This window comes from Oratosquilla oratoria, chromosome 42, assembly GCF_046742065.1.
Source record: "Oratosquilla oratoria isolate Oo_2021 chromosome 42, ASM4674206v1, whole genome shotgun sequence".
Lineage (NCBI taxonomy): Eukaryota > Metazoa > Arthropoda > Malacostraca > Stomatopoda > Squillidae > Oratosquilla > Oratosquilla oratoria.
Window position 1 is genome coordinate 23382715 of NC_134818.1, and position 22494 is coordinate 23405208.

At 37.3% G+C, this 22494-nt stretch overlaps 1 protein-coding gene across 14 annotated transcripts in view; it reads right to left on the bottom strand.

The window, feature by feature from the left end:
- Positions 1–22494, bottom strand: part of LOC143021448 (SLIT-ROBO Rho GTPase-activating protein 1-like) — a 356550-nt gene that overhangs the window by 21761 nt on the left and 312295 nt on the right. For 13 of the 14 annotated variants that reach the window (XM_076178930.1, XM_076178931.1, XM_076178919.1 and 10 more), the window contains 13 exons: positions 20733–20898; positions 20160–20381; positions 19561–19689; positions 19201–19422; positions 18578–18853; positions 18292–18410; positions 15652–15809; positions 13986–14198; positions 13704–13809; positions 13490–13586; positions 3166–3361; positions 2798–2842; positions 2484–2664 (listed from right to left, as the gene is read on the bottom strand). In XM_076178930.1, coding sequence (XP_076035045.1) covers positions 2484–2664; positions 2798–2842; positions 3166–3361; positions 13490–13586; positions 13704–13809; positions 13986–14198; positions 15652–15809; positions 18292–18410; positions 18578–18853; positions 19201–19422; positions 19561–19689; positions 20160–20381; positions 20733–20898 — 2130 coding nt within the window. The remainder of the gene's footprint in view (positions 1–2483; positions 2665–2797; positions 2843–3165; positions 3362–13489; positions 13587–13703; positions 13810–13985; positions 14199–15651; positions 15810–18291; positions 18411–18577; positions 18854–19200; positions 19423–19560; positions 19690–20159; positions 20382–20732; positions 20899–22494) is intronic. The other variant, XM_076178928.1, reaches the window with a different exon arrangement.

A 22494-nucleotide genomic window follows, 5' to 3' on the forward strand; every position in this document is an offset into this window, starting at 1 on the left:
CCCCATTCAAATTCAAATTTTCTCTTTGTGTTCATCCCTATAAACTCACTTCTCATAACATTTTTCATTACCCCCAACACTTTTCTTTCTTTACTCTATAATTCACACCTCCATTTCCTGCTATATGCTACCCTAAATAATATTAATTAAAGCTCTTCACCTCCTCCATCTTCTCACTATTTAAACATATTTCCAACCCACCACCACCATCATCAACATTTGTACATCACATCATTATTATATACCTGTTAATGAAAAAGAAACCCTAGATCTTCTCTATATGGAAGACATGCTACCCATCTTCACATCTATCAAATCACACAACTGATGTCTGATATCCTGACATTAGTTCATGGGTGTTCATTCTGTACACTGTGGGATAGATCGCACCCAGTCCCCTGTCTTGTAATCTATATGTATAATATTTGAAACAGATACAAAATCCTTATTGTGTATTTCTATATCAAATAAAGGTACATGGAAGTATTGTAATCAACTGCAATCATATGGCAGACACACACACACATTTTGTATATATATATATTATATATATATATATATATATATATATATATATATATATATTATATATATATATATATATATATATATATACACACATATACCTATATATATACATACACACATGCTCATTTATTCCTAAAAATATTCTACAATCTAAAAAAAAATTACCATTAGTGATATTTACCAAACAATACTTCAAACAGTTGACCTTAAATCCATAACAAAATCTCTAATGGAGAAATGCTACACCAAAGTTTTCTTACTAATAGAACTAACAACAAGCCTGACAACATTACTGTAATCTTCCTTACAAGCACAGTATGTTACTTTTGAGAGAGGACTTAAACCTCTGCTGTACCAAGTGGCACTTTCTTTTATTCTGGCTGCTATATGGCTAGTTCATCCACTAAGTACAGAAAGGGTTATAAGTTACAACTCATTTCAATAAATCTCTTCTGTACTGGGCGACACTTGTTTTTACTTTTGCTGCCACCAAGCTATTCTATTCACCTCCAATGTGCCCTCTTAGTAGTGCAGGGGTTAAGTGCATTACTATTTCAAGCTCCAACAAAAACCTTACTGCTTGATTCCCTAGTTCAGAAATCATATTCTTCACTTAAGTACTAAGTGATCCAGTTCAAGGCTGTTCAGCTATTAACCCTCTCACTGCATTATTTCAACATTTATTCTAACAGCAACCTTGTCATTTCATTCAACTGTGGAACATCACCTCCAAACAAGAGTTAAACCTACCTCAAACCAACCATGGCGAACAGTTTCACTGTATTAATATTTCTAGCTTTAGTAATTATTGCAGACACCACCAGTTGATTTTATTCAACTGAAGAAAACCCCATCAGCAGTGAAAGGGTTAAAAAAGCAATACAGATTGCACCAAAGCCCAATTTACATAAGACCCAATGTGAGAGTTAACCATACACATACATGGTGTCGATTATTCCACTGTGACAAAAGGAATAAAATGCCCTCATTTCTGACTTTCTGTACATGGATACATGGATTTGCATTATAGTCAAGGTTAGATGAATCATGAGAAACTTAAATATAGATTGATAACCAGAGGGAGCATTTACAAATCTTCCCAATAAACCTGTTGTAAGAATATTCTAAACACCTATTTTTTGTGTCCAGGGTTTTTCAAGGACTTGGCAATTTTGTAACACTTATGGATGCTTGGATGGGAGCTTGGGAGGGGCAGGGGTGGGGGGGGTAGTGGCTACAAAGCAAATCTACATCACAAACATGGTAAGACAATTTTCTAATGAATTTTGGAAGCCAAGAGGCACAACTTGGAAGAGGGGCAATGCGGCTGAGCATTGTGTGGGGGGTAAACATTCTCTGGATAATCTACATAAACAGAGATGGGAGTCTTAGAAAAAGCAGTAGAAATAGTTAAGTAGTGATATCAAATACGCAGTATAATGATCTTAAGTGTTCAGTTTAAATTCAGTGAAATGGTTCTGACTTAGTTCAGTTATCTTAAGTACCAGAGCTGCAGTATCTACTGAAAAGAAATACTGTCAATCTCATCAGGTCTTTTCACAAGATGAAAGAATTATCCTTTTTTTAACGCTTGTGCCTCCTCTTTTTGGTCAAATCAAATCAAATTTTAGTCCCAAGTTTAACCATATGAAATGCATTTGTACATACTGATTTGTGTTATTTGGTCCAATTTCTTTATCGCTCTCTTTTTAACACCAGGTCACCAACTATGCAACTTTGGTAGAAATCTTGCATGTCTAATTTTGTTTTAGTTCACTGATTTAATCAAAGTATGATTTCATTAGTTTAGGAAGATGTACTATGGCATGCTTTAGACTTGACAAAATATGTTAATATAAAAATCCTTTTCATATTTCCCAGTTTTAGCTCAACAAGTTAGAAAATCCACTTGATACATCTAAACTGAGCGGATCCTGGCATTCATGTGTTATTACCTTATCTTAAGGAGGATGTACTTGTCTGGAATGAGTCCCAGCTGGCCCTTGAAGGATCCCCGCCACCAATCTGAGGACACTTGGGAGTGGAGAACCAGCACATCCCCTTTACGAAAACTTAACTCACGATCTGACCTGGCACTGAAGTCAAACTGAGCAACCGCTTCTAGAATTTCTCCTTCTGAAAAATGTAGGAGGTAGTGTGACCATATGGCACTTGTAAGGTACTTGTATTTTCATCAAAGTACTGTGTGAGCTGAAAGCGAAATAGTTCAAGGAAGCAATACATTATAGTCCAAAAAATTAAAACTTACTGCCAAATATCTGGAGAGATATATCTCTATCCCTAAAGACAGAATCTGCAAAAGTAGAGACAAGAAAGCCTAGTGAGGTATCAACCATGCAGACAAACAAACAATCCATTTCATGCTCCTCAACATCAACTTTTCAACAAACTTTTCTAAACATGCCAATACAAAATGATGTATGCATGCAATACACATACTTTAAAACCAAGTGAATGGTGATGACTTAAAGCACACAAAAAAATAGGAAACACAAAACACAAAAACTTGATTAAATGCAAAAATGAAATGAGGAAAACCTGAATCAGTGGTATGACAAACACAAGGCAGCCTAATTTAGAGCACCTCAAATAAAAACTGAGAATGATTGTACTCACCATCCTCAGACTGCCCAGGCTCAGAGTCCACATCGTCTGGCATGTCGGAGGGGGCTTCCCCGACATCAACTTCTAAGTCTATGGAATCCCTGGATATGTACTTTTCATATGTTATTCCACCATCACTTGGGTAAATATCTTCACTGAAGATAATAATGTTCTTGATCAACTCATTGACCAAGTTCTGATACTGAACCTATAGATACAAAGAGGAGTTGTTATAGGATCTCGTAAATGTTTTTCACACAATTCTTCATAATTTTACAGGCTAATTTATGACTGCAAGGAGTTATCTAACTTCTCACTTGATGAAACACTTCAGGTCATACAGGTACTAGCATCTTGTTCAATATTTGGGCAACAGAAAAAAAAAAAAAAAAGTCTATAACTACTTATGATCATGGGCAGTGATAGAATTCCACCTTTGATTTCTAAGTCTCTCCATTTTTTGCCACATTCTATACATCATTTCACTCACTTTTTACGATATACTATATCTTACTTCTCCTGGTTTTTCCTATAATACAAATTAATGAAACTGCATAATGAGGGCATCATTATCCTTCCTTAACTCCCTATTCAAAGCCCCCCACCAAAATTTATATTTTTCCTAACATCTTCCTCTTGTTTCATTGAACTGTTGGATATATTCCATTCATACTGTATCCAATTATAACATAGTTCTTAAACAAAAATAAAAGATAAATAATTAAATGAATACATTAAATGAAATAAAATAATGGTAATAATAATTTGTAATATATACATATACATACACACCAAAAGACCTTTCACATTATGAGGAGGGTGGCTGAAGCATACATCCATCTCACACCTATCCAAAACCCATTTGTCATCCCTTTCATCTTAGCACCTCATGGATGAAGGGCCACCCTTATTCCCTATCACACTGCTCAGGTCAATGGCAATGTAGCAAGACACCACCCCCAGAGCAGGGCCCAACATTACAGCTGGTTTACCCTTACTGTTTCATAATATGGTAACCCCTTCCTCATCTACTTTTTTTATGCATACTAAGCCTCTTCACCCTTATAAGGGAGGTAGCCAGTCAAGGCATGCATTCACCCTTCACCCATCAAACATCGATTCATTGTACCTTTTATCTTAGCTCCTTTTATTTTATTAATTTTATCTTATTTATTTACTTCATTATTTATCTATTTATACAATCATACTAGTAATGTAAACATTAATTCAGAATACCAGGTTAATTCAATATCTTTATTTATCTATTCAAATATATATATATATATATATATATATATATATACTGCAATACAATGGTCACCTAGTACCAAAATGAATATAAAGAAAATTGAACAAATCCAGAGCAGCCACAAAAATGGCCCCAACACTTTCAAACCTGTCATATGAGGAGAGACTGGCTAAATTTAAATTACTGACTTTGGAACATATGTGAGGTACAAAGAAAACAGAAGAGAAGCAAAACAAGAAGCAAAACATAAGATAAAGGAGGAAAAAAGGAGAGCAGATGTAAAATGGGGGAGGAGTATGGCAGGAAATCTTGAAAGTGATAAAGAGATGTTTTACAAGGATGTTATGAGAAGAGGGGGAGATGAGTCAAGTAGTGAAGAAAAGATAAAAGGCACAAATAGACAATGTTAATGGGAGAGAAGGTGGTGTGGGAAAGATGGGAAGAGTATTCTAAAGAGCTGTTGAATGTGGAGAAGTGGAGAAGGATTGGGAGGAATTAGAGGTAATGGTGGGAAGCAGTAAGAAAATCATGGTGATGGGAGAAGAAAATGGAGGAAAAATAAGAAAAGATGAGGTACAAGTAGTTTTGAAAATGATGAGAGCAGGTAAGGCCCCTAGGGTAGCTGGTTCTCATGTGGAGTGTCTGAAGAAGGGAGGTACAGCAATGGTGGACTGGCTAGTGAGGGTGTTTAATGTGTGTTTAAGGGAGGGTAGATTGCTGGAAGACTGGAGGAGTGCCTATATAGTTCTGCTTTACAAGGGAAAAGGGAACAAATGTGATTGTAGTAGTTTTAGAGGGATCATTTCATTGTGTGTAGTTAGGAAGGCTTATGGGAGGGTTTTAACTGAGAGTAGTAGAAGAACAAAGGGAGTAATTGGTGAAAAGCAGTGTGGGTTTCAGAAAGGGATTGTCTGGATCATATTTTTATGGTAAGGCAAATGTGTGATAGAGCTTTAGCAAAAGGTAAGGATATTTTTTGGGCATTTATGTATTTGGAAAAGGCTTATGACAGGGTAGACAGGCACTGTGGGAGGTTTTGAAGATATATGGGATTGGAGGAAAGCTGTTAAGGGCAGTCAAGGGTTTTTAAAAGAATGGTAGACCCTGTGTTAAAATGGGAAATGGAGTGGGTGGTCTGAGGTAAATGTGAGGTTGCATCAGGGATGTGTTATGTCACCATAGCTGTTCAATGTGTACATGCATGGGGGTGGTGCAGGAGTTCAATGTGTGGGTAATGGGCATGGGAATGGAGATAGTTAAAGAAAGTGGAGAGAAGTGGGAGGTGAGCCAGTTGTTATTTGCAGACAACACTGCACTTGTGGCAGGGTCAGAGGGGGGATTAAACCAGTCAGTGATGGAGATTGGGAAGGTATATGATAGGAGAGTGTTGAAGGTAAATGTGGGTAAAAGTAAAGTGATGAAATATAAAAGGGAAGATGGAAGAGAGTTTCAAAGTAAGTCTTAAAGGACAGCAGCTGGAGGAAGTGGATAGTTTTAGATATTTGGGGTTGCATGTAGCAGGAAAGGAAGGAGTGGAGGTGAAGATAAATTGTATATTGAGAGAAGCAAGTAAATACCTTGGGAGATTAAAAAGTGTCATGATAAATATGCATCTAGAAATAGATGCAAAGAAGAGATTATATGGTAGGGTGATTGTGCTGTATGGGGTAAAGAACTGGAATTCAAGAGGGGTAGAGAGAAGTTTAAATGTATTTAAAATGAAATGTCTAAGAAGTATGGTACGGGGTTACAAGGTTGGATAGAGTGAAAAACAAGGAGGTGAGGAGAGTGGGGATAGAAAAGGAGATGGTAGATAGGGCTGATGAAAGAGTATTGGGATGGTTTGGACACATGAAGAGAATAAGTGAAGAAAGATTAGTAAAAGAGGCGTGGAAGGCAAAGGTGGACAGAGTGAACTTGAGGGGATGAATGAGGATTAGATGGATGTATGGGGTGGAAGGGGTATTGAGCAAGGACAGGAGAAGGCAGCAGATACAGGTGAGTGGAGAATGGCTGTGTATAGATGATACTATGATGCAAGGATGGGAGGGAGCAGGTGATGGGGAGTAGGGAGTGCTTATGTGTGAATGATATCAACCTGAAGGGATTTCTCCCTATCTTCTCTAATTTCTGCATGAAGGAGCAGAGAGGGATGGTTGCCAATTAAGTGAAGCAGCCTTGCTGTGGATGTGCTGCTTCTTGCTACAGTGTTTCTAACCCAGGAGAGTGGGCAAGAGACAGGGATGACCCTTCATCCATGAGGAGCTATGATGAGAGGGAGGAAAGGGTGGTTGATGGGAATGGAAATGATGGGGATGGTGATGGGTATGTGCCTTTTGACATGGCTACCTCTCTTATAAGGGGGAAAAAGCCCTTTGTATATATATATACATGGATGGGGTAGTGCAAGAGGAAAACACATGGGTAATGGGTCAGAGAGTGGAGATGGTTAAAAAAAAATGGAGAAAAAAGGGAAATAAACCAGTTGTTGTTTGCTGATGACATTGCACTTGTAGCAGGATCAGAGGAGGGATTAAGGAAGTTAGTAACAGAGTTTAGGAAGGTGTGTGAAAGAAGGAAGTTGAAGATGAATGTGAGTAAAAGTAAGGTGATGAGATATACAAAGGGAGAGGATGGCAGCAAATTGGAAGTGAGCATTATGGGAGAGAGACTGGAGGAAGTGGATATTTTTAGATACTTGGGTGCGAATGTGGTAGGAAAGGGAGGAGTGGAGGTGAAGGTAGAATGCATTTTGAGAGAAGGAAGTAAATGCCTTGGGGGATTAAAAAGTGTCATGAGAAATAGACATTTGGGAATGGATGCTAAGACGAGATGATATGAAGGAGTGATTGTGGCAGTAACATGGAACACAAGAGAGGAAGAGTATAAATGTGTTTGAGATGAGGTGTCTGAGAAGTATGGTAGGGTTTACTAGGCTGGATAGTGTGAGAAATGAGGAGGTGAGGAAGAGAGTGGGGGTGGAAAGGGAGATGGGAGATAAGGTTGATGAAAGACTATTGGGATGGTTTGGACACATGGAAAGAATGAGTGAAGAAAGATTAGTAAAAGAGGTATGGAAGGCATAGGTAGAAGGAATGAACATGAGGGGATCACCAAGGATGAGATGGATGGATGGGGTAAAAAGGGTATTGGTGAAGAGGGGAATGTCTGCTGAGAAAGAAAGGAAGAAGACAGAAGATAGAGGTGAGTGGAGAATGGTTGTGTATGGATGATGCTGTGATGCATAAGAGGGAGTGGGTGGGGGTGGGGGTAAGTGAGTATGAGTGAAAAATAAATTTACATAGCCCAAAGGGATTTCTCCCTGTCTTCTCTATTTCTGCATGAAGGGATGGAGAGGGGGGTCACCAATTTCATGAAGCAGCTGCTGTGAATGTCCTGTGTCTTGCTACATTGCTTCCGACTCAGGGCAGTGGGCGAGATACAGGGATCACCTGTCATCCAGAAGGACTCAAGATAAGAGGGAGGGAGAAGGGTGGATGGGAGTAGAGTATATGGAAAGGGTGGGAGTGGATTTTATGCCTTTATTTTTTGGTTACCTCCCTTGTAAGGGGGAAAATGCTTATGGTATATGTGTGTATTTACCTAGTTGTATTTACCTAGTTGTATTTTACGGGAAGGGGAGCTATGCTCGTGAGGTCCCGTCTTCATATCTCATTTTATCTAAACTATTTTTAAATTCATGTATTGTTTTTGCACACACCACTTTCTCATCTAACTTGTTCCAACTGTCTATTGCTCTGTGAGGAAAGCTGTTCTTTTTCAAATCTCTTCTATAGTTGTCTTTTTTTATTTTCTTTCCGTGTCCTCTTGTATTTCTGTCATCCCATTTTATCAGATTCTCTCTATCAGTAATTTCTATGCCTTTCATGATTCTGTAAATAGCTATCAAATCTCCTCTCTCTCTTCTTTGCTCTAGTGTCTGTAGTTTAAGTTTTTGTAGTCTCTCTTCATATGATAGTTTTGAGAGTGTTGGTGCCAGTTTAGTAATTGCTCTTTGTATTCTTTCAAGTTTTTTTATACATTTTTTTGTACTTGGTGACCATATCGTTGCTGCATATTCCAATCTTGGTCTTATCAGGGTGATTAGGATTTTCCTCACCATTTCTTCATCCAGGTATGTAAATGCCACTTTGATTGTTCTTATTAAATTATAAGTTTCTCCAAAAATCTTATTTATATGTTTCTCAGGTGACATATTATTCATAACAATGACTCCCAGGTCCCTCTCATTTTCTACTCTTTTTATTCCTTCTTCTCCCAAATTATATGATCCTGTTATTCTGTTTTTGCTTTTTCCAAATTCCATTATACTACACTTTTTTGTATTGAACTCCATCTCCCACTTCCTACTCCATTCTTGTACTTTATTTAGATCTCTCTGTAGTGATTCACAATCTTCTTCAGTTTTCACTCTTTTCAGTAATTTTGCATCATCTGCAAAGAAGCTCATATAGCTTTCAATTCCTTCATCCATATCATTAATATATATAGCAAACATTATTGGGGCCAGAACTGTTCCCTGCGGGACACCGCTTATTACTTCATTCCATTTTGAGTGCTGATCTCTTATCACTACTCGCATTTTTCTTTCTTGCAAAAAGTCTTCCATCCAATTTAGCAATTTACCTTGTATTCCTCCTTCATATTCTAATTTCTTAAGCAACTTCTTATGTGGTACTTTGTCAAAAGCTTTTTTTAGGTCTAGAAATGCACAATCAGCCCATCCATCTCTTTCTTGTATTATATCTATTAGCCTTGAATAGAAACATATTAAATTGGTGACGCATGATCGTCCTTGTCTGAATCCAAATTGCCTTGGATTTAGTACGTTGTTTTTTTCCAAGTATTTTACCCATCTACTTTTGATAATTCTTTCACATATTTTTGCTATTGTACTTGTTAGAGAGACTGGTCTATAGTTGGTAGGTTCTTCTTTATTTCCTCCTTTATATATAGGTACTATATTTGCTTTTTTCCAATCTTCTGGAACTTTTCCTTCTTTTAAGGAACTGCTTATTATGCTATGTATTTTGTCTGCCAGTTCATTCCTACATTCTTTCAGAATCCAGTTTGCTATTTCATCTGGCCCATGCGATTTTCTGACATCAAAATTACCCAAGTGTGTCAATATTTCATTCTTCGTTACTTCTATTTCTTCCATAGGGGGGACTTTTTCCTTCCACTCAATCTCTTCAGGTTGTATATTTTCCCTTGTAAACACTGATTTAAAATGTTTGTTCATAATTTCTGCCATTTCCATTTCCTCAGTGTATTCAACTCCCCCTTGTCTTAATTTCTCCAAGTCTTGTTTGTTTTTCAGTTTATTGTTTACAAATCTGTAGAATAGTTTTGGTTGATCTTTACACTTTTCTATAACATCTTTTTCATATTTTCTTTTTTCCTCTCTGCACTTTTGTACATATTCATTTCTATAACCAGTATATATTTTCCATTTTTCAGGTCTTCTGTCTTTTTTCCATCCGGTCCAGGCTTTGTCTCTTTTGTCTTTTAACTCCCTACAACTTTTGTTGTACCAGCATTTTACATATTCTTTTTCTTGTTTTTGTCTTGGGACATACTTTTCCACTCCTTCTTTGTAAATTTTTGTCAAAATATTCCATTTCTCTTCCACTGATGTTTCTTCTTTGTATATTTCTTCCCAGTTTTCTTGTTGGAAGAATTCTCTTATTTTATCAAAGTTTGTTTTTTCATACATCATTCTTCCTTTTCTATATTGTTCATTTCTTTTTATATATTTTTCTTCATTAAGTTCCAGTTCAATCAATATGTGGTCACTTTTACCTATTGGTGTTTTATATTCAATCTTGTCCACTATTCTAGGTTCAGATGTAATTATTAAGTCTAGCCTCGATGGTTCTTCTTCATTTCTATACCTAGTGTTCTCTTGTATCCATTGTGTCATTGAATGGTCAGTAATCATCTCAAGTAGAGCATTTCCCCATGAGTCATCACCACTCTTTGCTGTCATTTCTTCCCAGCAGATTTCTTTGCAATTAAAGTCGCCCATCATAACTATTCTTCCTCCGTCTTCCATTATTTTAGTTAATGCTATCTTTGTGTCCTCTAACATACTTTTATATTCACTCTCCTCCCATGAGGCTGTTTTCGGAGGCACATAATTGATCACAAATTTTCTGCTCTTCTTATCTCTGTCTTCCACTTCTATCATAATCATCTCTACTGTATTCTTTCCATATATGACACCTTTCACGTTTATATCCTTCTTAGTCAGGAACATAACTCCACCCCCTTGCTTTTTCTCTCTGTTTCTAATCCAATAATTGTATGCATCATGTCCTACACTGTTGGGTGGTAGTGGGCCTTTTAATTTTGTTTCTACAATTCCCATTATGTCCGGTTCTTTTTCTTTCAAATAATCATTCAGCTCATTCAATCCTGTTATTAATCCATCTATATTCGTGTAAGACACTCTTAGTTTTCTGCCACTTCCATTGTGTTCTCTGTTTCCCTTATGTTTTTCTTTTGTATGTCGAACTTCCTTAGTTTCATGTTCACTACTCTCCAATAGAATCTCTCTTTCTCTGACTCCGTTCTGTTCTCGTTTTTTGTCTTAGCTTCCAGTCTTTTCTGCTTTTCTTCCTCTCTTTCCTCTTTATTCATTTCTCTTTTTATCCATATCTTTTTGTGTTGTTCACTTGTTGCTAGTTTCCCTGTTTTGGATAAGATATTCTCTGCCGTTGTTTGTGACTTGAATTTAATCTTAATTGGTCTGGTCTTGTCTGTGCTATACTTTCCGAGTCTAAATTTCTCTTCGATTTGTTTCATAATTCCTGGCTCATCTTCCTGAACTGATTCTAGTAATTGGCTTACTTTTTCATTTTCCTCTTTGATTCTTGTGGTTCTATCTGTGTTGTGTTTCTCTTCCATTCCTAATATAATTATACATTTCTTCTTGTCTGCTAAATCCCTTACTATATTCTCCTTTTGTCTCATCACTTTAATAACTGAGTCTTCAGTATGTTCTTTCAATTGCTGTTTGACTATGTCAGTGAATGAAATCTTATTTCCTTCTTGGGTTTGCTTCCAATTTTTACTTTCTTTAGCTATTGTTTCTCTGTTTTCTTTACTATTCTTCTTCAATTCCTCATTCTCCCCCTTTACCTCTCTTAACTGTCTTTTTAGGTCTTCTATTTCATCAGTTAAGTTTTTATTCGCCTTTTCCAGTTCTTCCAATCTTTCAACCCTTTTTAAAATGGTGTTCATATGACCTAACCTACTCTCCAAGTCCTCGATCACCTTATCAACCTTCATCTCTAGTCTTGTCAGTCGGGGGGGGTTTGAGTCCCCCCCACTCTCTTTAAATCCCTTGAAAATATTCTCATCACTTTCTGCTATATTGCTCCTATCTATACCTCTAATCTTCACATTCCTATTAGACATGTTATCATCCAACTCGTCTTGGGGTCTTTTGTCTACCCGGCGGCCCGTCAGGGCCATTTCCTCCACCTCCTCATTACCTTCCATTTCCCCAGTAATCCCTCCCCCTCTCCTCTTTCCTTACTTTCCCACTACCTCACGAGCAATTCCCCCCCCCCTGCAAATACAAAAAGGCACTTCTCTTTGCGTTGGTATCCACAATCTGCACTTTTCTTCAGAGCGTTCGTCAAGCCGTCCGTTCGTTGAAAGTGTGTGTGTGTGTGTGTGTGTATATATATATATATATATATATATATATATATATATATATATATTATATATATATATATATATACACACACACAAACAAACTGGATGCAGAGAGATACAAAAGCAGGTCACTATGAGCACAGCTTTTGTCCCGTAGAATACAACTAAGTAATTACATATACCATGGGCTCTTCCCCTTTTACCAGGCAGGTAGCCAAATTCAAAAGGCATAATTCCACTCCCAACCATTTCATCCCCATCCCTCCCTCCCATCAAAATATCATTCACAAATAACTACTTCCTAATGCCCTCCCATCCCCCACTCACTCCCTTCCATTTATCACAGAATCATCCATACACAGCCATTCTCTATTTACCTGTATCTTCTGCCTTCTCCCTTCCTTCCTCAACAGATATCCCCCTCTTGCTTAATGCCCCTTTCATCCCATCCATGCATTTCATCCTCAGTCACCCCCTCATGTTCACTCCATCCACCTCTGCCTTTCACACTTCTTTTACTAATCTTTCTTCACTCATTCTTTCCATGTGTCCAAACCATCCCAATACTCTTTCATCAACCCTATCTCCCATCTCCTTTTCCACCCCCAATCTCCTCCTCACCTCCTCATTTCTCACTCTATCTTACCTTGTAACCACTACCATACTTCTCACACATTTCATCTCAAATTTAAACTGTTCCTCTCTTATATTCCATGTCTATGTCCCATACAGTGCTGTTGGTACAATCATCCTTTCTCAAAAGTCTATTTCTCATGACACTTTTTAATCCCCCAAGGCACTTACATGCTTCTTTCAATCTACAACCTACCTCCACCTCCACTCCTTCCTTTCCTACCACATGCAACCCCAAGTACCTAATGCTATCCACTTCCTCCAGCCGCTCTACTTTAAGACTCACTTCCAAATTACTGCCATCTTGTCCCCTTGTACAGTATATCTCATAACCTTACGTTTACACACACATATCTTCAACTTTCTCCTCTCGCATACCTTCCTAAACATATACATGTACATATGTACACACACACACATATATATATATATATATATATATATATATATATATATATATATATATATATACATATACATACATACATATACCAAGGGCTTATTCCCCTTTCCAAAGGAGGAAGCCAAAAGCAAAATGCATAATTCTACTCCCATCCACCACCCTTCCCTCTCTCCCTCTTTTCTTGGTTCCTCCTGGATGACAGGTAATCCCTGCATCTCACCCATATATATATATATATATATATATATATATATATATATATATATATATATATATATATATATATATTATCATAATAGTGTAGACACAGAACTATAATAACAGATTCATTTAGTTACAAAAATATTTTGTATAATACTCACCTGATCCTTGTCTTCAGGTATGGGAACTAAAGTGGGTCCAAAGCAAATTGCTAAATTATATGGATCCATCATATTTTCATCACTAAACTCGGATAAACTGGAAAGGACAGACGGCTTAAAAGATTCGCCTACAACAAGGATAATAAATACTGTGACATGTTGATAACATAATCAATATGTGCAAGAAAATAAAAAACAGTAACATAAAGCTTACTGGTTGAGGAAGGCAAACAAGTAACGCATGACTACAAAAACTGGACGAGGAAGGGTTGTCACAACATCTCGCACCTTTAAAACAAATTCGTGTTTGCTCTCCATCTCTGAAATACATATACTTACTGTTATAGAACATCAATTCTCTTTTGTACTTCACACTACAGCTCAATGTAAAGCAATATATTGTTGGTATTAATGTGAGTATCCTGGCATGGTTAAACAACCTACATATAATTTATTGGTAGTGGAGAAAAAGATATATTTTCATTCGTTTACTTACGTGCTATTTCCATAAACTGATCAAAGAAAACTGTTGGAAACAGTGGTTCTCTAAGCTCTCTTAGATATAGTTTTAGTACTCCTGCTACACTATTGATATCTGAGGCATCCGTTACATCTGCTAATGGATCCTCCATTCTCTCAAATGACTCACGGAAATTATTTATTTCAACCTGAGAGCCTGACACTCTGAAGATACCCTGATGATGCAACCCTGAAAATTTGAAATTATTTTTAGTAAGATTTATCCATTTAGTAATTATATACAGAAAAATTTAATATGCACATGCCGAGAGGCCCTTTCCCATTTGTAAGGGGGTGGCCGAGCCAAACCATACATCCACCCTACACCCATCCCACACCAATCTAAAAACCCATTTGTCATTTCTCCCATCTTTGCATCTTGTGTGAGGGTCAGGCATGGAATGGGAGGGTGGTTTGAGGTAAATGTGAGGCTGGACCAAGGTTGCATAATTCCATGTGCATCCTAAGCCCCTTCTCTATCCATCCACCTCTCTCAAGCTCACTACAACCACTTTTGCTTTCCAAACTCTCTTTGTTAGTCTTTCCTCATCCATTCTTTCCCTATGTCTTAACTTTCACATCATTCTGATCTACCTTACCCAATGACAGCTTCCTACCCACCTCCGTTCTCTGCCACACTTCCACATTTCTCCCTATCCATTTCCGTAATACCTATTATACTTCTTAGACATTTTGATCTCAAAATCTTTAAGATATTAAAGACATCTGTTGAAAACTACATAAAAAAAAACACAGGAAGATGAAAAAGATGAGGGAAATGTAAGAAATACCAGAAAAGGAAACTAGAAAAGGGAATTAAAAGAAAAGATGGAAACAAGAAAGGTAATAAAGAAGAAAAAAATAAAATAAAAAAAATAACAAAATGAAAAAGTAAAACATGCCTTAAAAAAATAAATAAATAAATAAAAAATAAAATAAAATAAAAAGAAGTCACAAGGTCATTCCTTGGCTGTGGCAGTACATTTTTTTCCCTAGCACTCCTTCAGATCTCCATATTTTTGCACATTTAACAAGACACAAATACTGATATAATTAAATATGCACTGAATTTTAGTTCAAACGAAGGTTAAGGGACAAAAATTTTCTTTTTTAAATGGATCATAACAGCAGAACTTCATATCTAACTAGCCACATACTAAGCATTGAATACTTACAGCAAATGAGTCAGACAATCAGATAACACAACTTTCACTCCCAGCATCTACACATTTCTGCACCACTAGTATAAATTATGATGATGATGATGAATAGTTAAACATCATATACTCCACCCAATCAGAAGGCTATGATACTACCCCTCACAGAGGACTTAACAGCATGGAATTTAATGAACCATACCCTTGGTTCAACTTCCTCAGCAGCAGGGTTTGAACTGCCATTTCAATGACCTTTGCCACAAGTAATGATGCCCTAACCCACTTGGCCAACAAACTATAAACAAGTATGAAGCTGTGCTCAACTACAGCCATTATACCTATCTATTTATATACCAAAAGGCCACCTCCTCCTCACAAGGGAGGTTGCCAGCTATTGTATGTGGAAATATAAAACATTATAGTTAAGAAACATAAAAATAAGCACTGTTAAAGTATTGTAATGTTAAAACGAAACACTGAACTTGCCATAAAGATTTATAACTCTTATGCAAGACTTCATGATGAGAGGAATCTCTTGATTAGTGGTTTCCAAATACTCTTCGAGGGAACCTCCAAATAATTTTGGTTGTCCCATCAAAGGAGGCCTTCCTATTCGGCGTCTTCTGGATTTTTGCACCAAGTTCCTGTAACAAAAACAAAAGAAGACAACATAAGACAGATGTGAAATTCCTTTACTTCATCTATGACCATGAGGTATGATAACTTTTAGTCATATACACTCAATCCTTCCCATTCACTATACAGGCACTAGCATTCGCTATTTTGCATATTCGCTAATGATTAATCAGCAAATATTACAAATTAAATGTTTTGGTGATTTGCAAAGAAGCTGGATATGTATCAAGTGTTCTGCACTCAGACAGAGATGAAAACTTTACCTGTTTTTCATTGGATCACAAGATATGATGGCTTTCTATCTCTCTATATACGAAGAGCTTCTTCCTCCCTATAAGGGAGGTAGCCAAGTCAAAGGAATGTACCTACTCCCACCAAATGAGGGTTTTAGTGTAAGAATAACATCACCATACACTTAAAACTCTTGGAGAGAGAGAGAGAGAGAGAGAGAGAGAGAGAGAGAGAGAGAGAGAGAGAGAGAGAGAGAGAGAGAGAGAGAGAGAGAGAGAGAGAGAGAGAGAGAGAGAGAGAGAGAGAGAGAGAGAGAGAGAGAGAGATTACAATGGGGATTTCCATAATTTATCACATATGTATTGTGTTTATGGCTACCTCCCTTACAAGGGGGAAAAATTCTTGGTATATAGATTGTGTTTATGTCCTGTAAATTCATGTTTCCACAGTATTAAAATATTGAAATGGAGTACGAGTATGACAGAAAATTTTAAAGTAATAAAAAGATGTTTTGGAAAGAAATTAAGAGAGGAAGAAGAGGCAAATCAAGTAGAGAAGAAAATGTAAAAGGTGCAGATGGAGAGATGATAATGGAAGAGACGGCAATAAGAGGAAGATGGGCAGAGTATTTTTGGGAGTTGCTAAATGTGAAGGAGGATAGGGAGGGAAAGGTAGCTGCAGTGGGTAGCACTAAGAAAATGACCATGATGAGTGAGGAAAAGGAAAATGGAAGAGAAATAAGGAAATATGAGGTGAAGGCAGTTGTTAAGATGATGAGAGCAGGTAAGGTGCCTGGGTTGGATGGGTGTCATGCAGAATGTCTAAAAAACAGGAGGTACAGTGATGGTGGACTGACTGGTGAAGTAATTTAATATTTGTTTAAGAGGGGGTAGCCCAGTAGAGTGCTGAAAGACTGGAGGAGTGCCTGTATAGTTCAACTTTACAATGGAAAAGGGAACAAGTGTGAGTGCAGTAGTTTCAGAGGGAGCAGCTTGTTAAGTGTAGTTGGGAAGGCTTATGGGAAGATTTTGATTGAGAGGATTAGGAGAGGAACAGAGGGAGTAATTGGTGAGGAACGGTATGGGTTTAGGACAGGTAGAGGTTGTGTGGATTACATTTTTGTGGTAAGACAGATATGTGAGAAAGCTTTAGGAAAATGTAAACATGTTTTTTTGGGCCTTTATGGATTTGGAAAAGGCTTATAACAGGATAGACAGGAAGGCAATGTGGGAGATATTGCAGATATATGGGATAGGAGGAAAATCATTAAAAGCAGTCAAGAGTTTTTATGAGAGTAGTAGAGCTTGTGTTAGAATTAGAAATGGAGAGAGTGAATGGTTCGAGGTAAAGGTGGTACTTTGCCAGGGATGTGTTATGTTTTCTTGGCTGTTCAATTTATACATGGATGGGGTGGTGCAAGAGGTAAATACAAGGGTAATGGGTAGGGGATTGGAGATGGTTAAAGGATATGGAGAAAAGTGGGAGATAAGCCAGTTGTTGTTTGCTGATGATACTGCACTTGTAGCAGGATCAGAGGAGGGATTATGGAAGTTAGTGACAGAGTTTGGGAAGGTGTGTCAAAGAAGGAAGTTGGTGATAAATATGGGTAAAAGTAAGGTGATGAGATGTGCAAGGAGAGAAAGTGGCAGCAGACTAGAAGTGAATATTAAGGGAGAGAGACTGGAGGAAGTGGATAGTTTTAGATACTTGGGTGCAAATGTGGTGGGAAAGGGAGGAGTGGAGGTGGAGGTAGAATGTAGATTGAGAGAAGCAAGTAAATGCCTTGGGGGATTAAAAAGTATAATGAGAAATAGACATTTGGGAATGAATGCTAAGAGGAGATTGTATGGAGTGATTGTGCTGACAGCACTGTATGGGGCAGAAACATGGAACATAAGAGAGGAGTTTGAATGTGTTTGAGATGAGGTGTTTCAGATGTATGATAGAGGTTACTATGCTGGATAGAGTGAGAAATGAGGAGGTGAGAAGGAGAATAGGGGTGAAAAGGGAGTTGGGAGATAGGGTTGATGAAAGAGTATTGGAATGGTTTGGACACATGGAAAGAATGAGTGAAGAAAGAGGTGTGGTCCAATGCACATCACACTGGTACAAAAATGGTATATATTGAGGTTTCTATGGGGGAAAAACAATCATTCAAGATTTTTAAACATTTGCAATGGTTTTTGTTACTTATCCCTTGCGAATGGAAAGGATAGTGTATTTACAACTCATCATATGTTAAAGCTAAAATATTGTTACCTTGTTGGAGTTGGAGAGGATGTAGACTGATTTTCATTCCCTAAAGCCTTCCTCATAAGCTCGTACCTTGCTTGAAGTCTTGTAATCAAATTGCCACCCAAAGTGTAGTCTTGGAATTTCTGTAGGAAAGAGTTACAACATAAAATGATCATCACAAGACCTTCAAAGACCATCTACTGGTCACAGCAAAAAATCCCTCTTATAATATAAACACACATGGTTACTGAAAAAAAGTGTCTGTGGAACTATGAAACTTCAACAAAGAGACAAAAGAGGTCTCACTTACACTTAGGTAGAAATCCTCCGTTTCCTGTCTGTCAGCCCTGAGCTTTAGGATCATGGCTTCTGGTTGTTTGGTTTCTGGCCGAGGTTCATCCACAAAATAGTGCGCAACATCATAATCTCTTGTGTTGACCATGTCCATTAATGTCTTTTCTGCTGTCTCTATGGTCTTCCATGTTTCCTCTGATTCTGTCTTGAGGCTAGTGAGACGGGCAACCAAATGAGCATAGCGTTTCTCCATCTCTTCTTGCACAGATCTGGGAACCACCACTTGATTTACCTGCAAAATGGTATTTACATCTTTACTCATAAAGTCTAAGGTTAAAAATTATTTGAATACCATTATCATACATCAACACCATAACCCTTACCAGGCAAAGACACACCATTCTCCTTTAACTGGGCAAGGGTACCCTAACTACTAAGACTAGTGAATGAAAGCAAGTCAAGAACAGTAAAACTACATAAACAGAAGGGTTAAACAAAGATGAAAGTAACCCTTTATCAGTCTGAGATCATACAGTTATATAAAATTAGTTTACATCACCCACAGTACATACATACAGGTTCATATATGAATATGCCCATTACAGGGTTAAGAAAAAAATCAACAAAATATCCGCTTACCTCATCACCCTTATGTCCTTGGAATTCAAACTTCTTGGGCAACATAAATGCAGCATTATTGAATTCTAAAAACCTTTGTTTATCGTGTCTAGAGTCAAGATTATTTATGTTTTTATTCATATCATCTATACTTGTCTGGATGCCTCTCTTGATGCACTCCTGGCCAGAATTCTGTGCAAACAAGGCTCTTGCAATGCTGCTATGAAAACCAAAGTCCATACACTGAAAAAAACAAACAAATTTAATTTTAAAATTGGAGTACTAATCAGATGATTACTTTAACAATTCATTCAGAATGTCATTTTCTTCAGAGTAACTTTCAATGATGCTTAATTTTAATGTCAAAATAAATTTACGTACATCAACAATATCTGAGAGGTCTTCCACAAAATATTTGTGAATAGCAGCATTAGCAGAATCCATAGAGAGAATATACTCATTCCTTGCTTTCAAGGCTTTCATCTTAGCATCCTGGTATTTATTGCACCTCTGCAAAAATGAAAAAATCATGACAAACATGGAAATATAATACATAAACATTACTACTCTATGTATACCCAATGAAATACATACAGAAGCAAAATGAAGGCATTTATATCATAGTATGCAATTCTAAACTAAAGCACAAAGCTGACACTTAATTCATTTCAAATACTGGTATATCTTTACAACTTTGTTCACAGTTACAAAAATATTTTAATTTAGCTGAGAGGGAAACTCCAGGAGGAGGAGGAGGAGGAAATGGAGGAGGAGGGGGGGAGGAGGAGGAGATGAAGAAGTGGAAAAAAAAAAAATCCTGCAGATAGTAGTCTGCCCTTCAGTGAAATATCTATATTTTCTATTTTACAGGAGTCATCTCCAGCCTATATTTTATTTAAGTCAAATTTATTTTCAATTTTTGTCATTGTAGCATACCTCCAGATAACACTTGGATGACCTTGCATATCCACAAAACATACCTTTTGAATCTCCTTCTCAATTACTCTAAATTTCTTGCTTTTTTCAAGTTTCTCTTTAGGAATTGCTTGTTCCAACTTGGTGCGTTGTGCTTCAAAGTTACGCAGTTTGTTTTCTGCATTCTTGAACTCAGTTTGGTAAGTGTGGTAAGTCCGCATAGTTGTGTGCAACTCGTGCAAAACTTTAAGAAGCTCCTCGTGACTTTCATACCCTATTTCACGACACTGAAAAAACAGCACATATCTTGAAACTATTTCCAGAATATCAAAACTGTAATTCTTTATTAAATCAATTATCTGCCAAGAAATATGAATAGGGAATCTTCTATGCATACTGTAGAATTTTTTAATTCTCCAAGAGATATCTATAATTCAGACACTCTTCTTGGATTACCTTTATATTTATAGTACAGTACACTGTACATATTCTTATAAATTACATTAAAAAATAACATGTTCCAACATGTTCCAAAATGTAGCAATATATATTTAAACACATGCAGACAGATATTTCACACATGCACATCTATATATACAAAAATAATATTAAACATCTGCAACAGATTTTTCTCTTACCCTCTTGTATATCCTTTGAATATCTTCTTGTATTTGTGTAAATCTGGGAACAATATTGTTGAGGTAGACATCTGCAAGGGCTGCATGGTCACGTGCATCCCTTCTGGTCTGTGTGACCAAGGACTGCCAACAATTGTACACACTGAACATGTGCCATTGCTCACGCCTGTTAACAACAGAAAATTTATTCCATTAGGGAAAAGTTTCAAAATCTTATGAAGTTCATGGACCCATTCATCATTTCTTTTATTTCTTTCTATCTTATATAATTTTAGTGTCATGGAATGGGACCTTCCAACATATAATCACAATGCATTTCATATAATATACCAAGGGTCTTTTCCCCTTTATAAGGGAGATGGTCAAGTCAAAACACCCACCCACATTATCTTTCCTTATTTCTCCTCCATTTTCCTCATTCATCACTGTCATTTTCTTAGCACTTCCCATCTTATCCTCCTTCACATTTAGAAACTCCCTAAAATACTCTGCCCATCTTCCTCTTACTGCCTTCTCTTCCATTATCATCTCTCCATCTGCACCTTTTACTTTACTTCTCTACTTGATTCGCCTCCTCTTCCTCTCTTAATTTCTTTCCAAAACATCTTTTCATTACTTTAAAATTTTGTTATACCCTTACCCCATTTCACATCTGCTCTCCTCTTTGCTTCCTTTATCTTATGCTTTACTTCTCTTTTCTTTGTACTTCACGTATGATTCTCTCGTCCTATTTTGTAACCAATCTATGAATGCTCACTTTTTCTCTTTCACAACCTTTTTTGCTTCATCATCCCACCACTTGCTACCCTTCCTTCTATTTCCTTCCGTCCTACTTGTTCCACATACCAACTTTGCACACCTTGTGACTCCCTCCTTGAAACATCCCCATTCCTCAACTCCTAGTTCTACTCTAACCTTCACTCCCTCCCACTCCTCTCTCAGCTTTATATTGTACTCCTTCTCCTTTTCTTTTTCATTTAAGCAGTTTATTCTATGTACCTCCCTACCTTCTGTCCCTTTCCTTTTTCTCCATCTATCCTCCACACTCAACTTACCTTCCACCAAAAAACTATCTGATATTCCTCCACTCTCTCCCCTTGAAACATGTACATCCCAAACTCTACCTACTCTTCTCCTGGTTACCACTACGTAGTCCATTAAAGTCCTATCTACCATCCTTCCATCCATCACCCCCTCCCATGTGCACTTATGCTTGACTTCCTTCCTAAACATTGCATTTGCTATCAACACTCTAGAAACATCACCATCAACTCTCCACTATGAATTTTTCCTGGAACTCCAAACTTCCCAACCACTTTGTCTATTGGTTCATTTACTACCCTTGCATTAAAGTCTCCCAATACCACTACATTGACATTTCTCCCTAAACCCTCTGTGCACTCATTTAAATCTATCCAAAAAGCCTCTCTTTCCTCTACACTCTTCTCACAACCAGACCCATATACAAAAACCAACATCTCCCTTCCCAGTTTCACCTTCATCCACATTGACCTTGAAGAAACCTCTTTCCATTCCACCATATGTTTACCTATCTCTCACTTCCTAGTGTAGCCACCCCTTCTCTTCCTCATCCTCTCTTCACTCCTGACATCCTCCCAACCACACTCCCAAACTCAAACTTGCCCCTCCCTTTCGACTTTCACTCAATGCCAACACATTCATCTTTCTTCTCACAAATATACTGCCTATCTCTTCCCTTTTACTTTCATCTGTACCACATCCATGCACATTAAAAGAACCA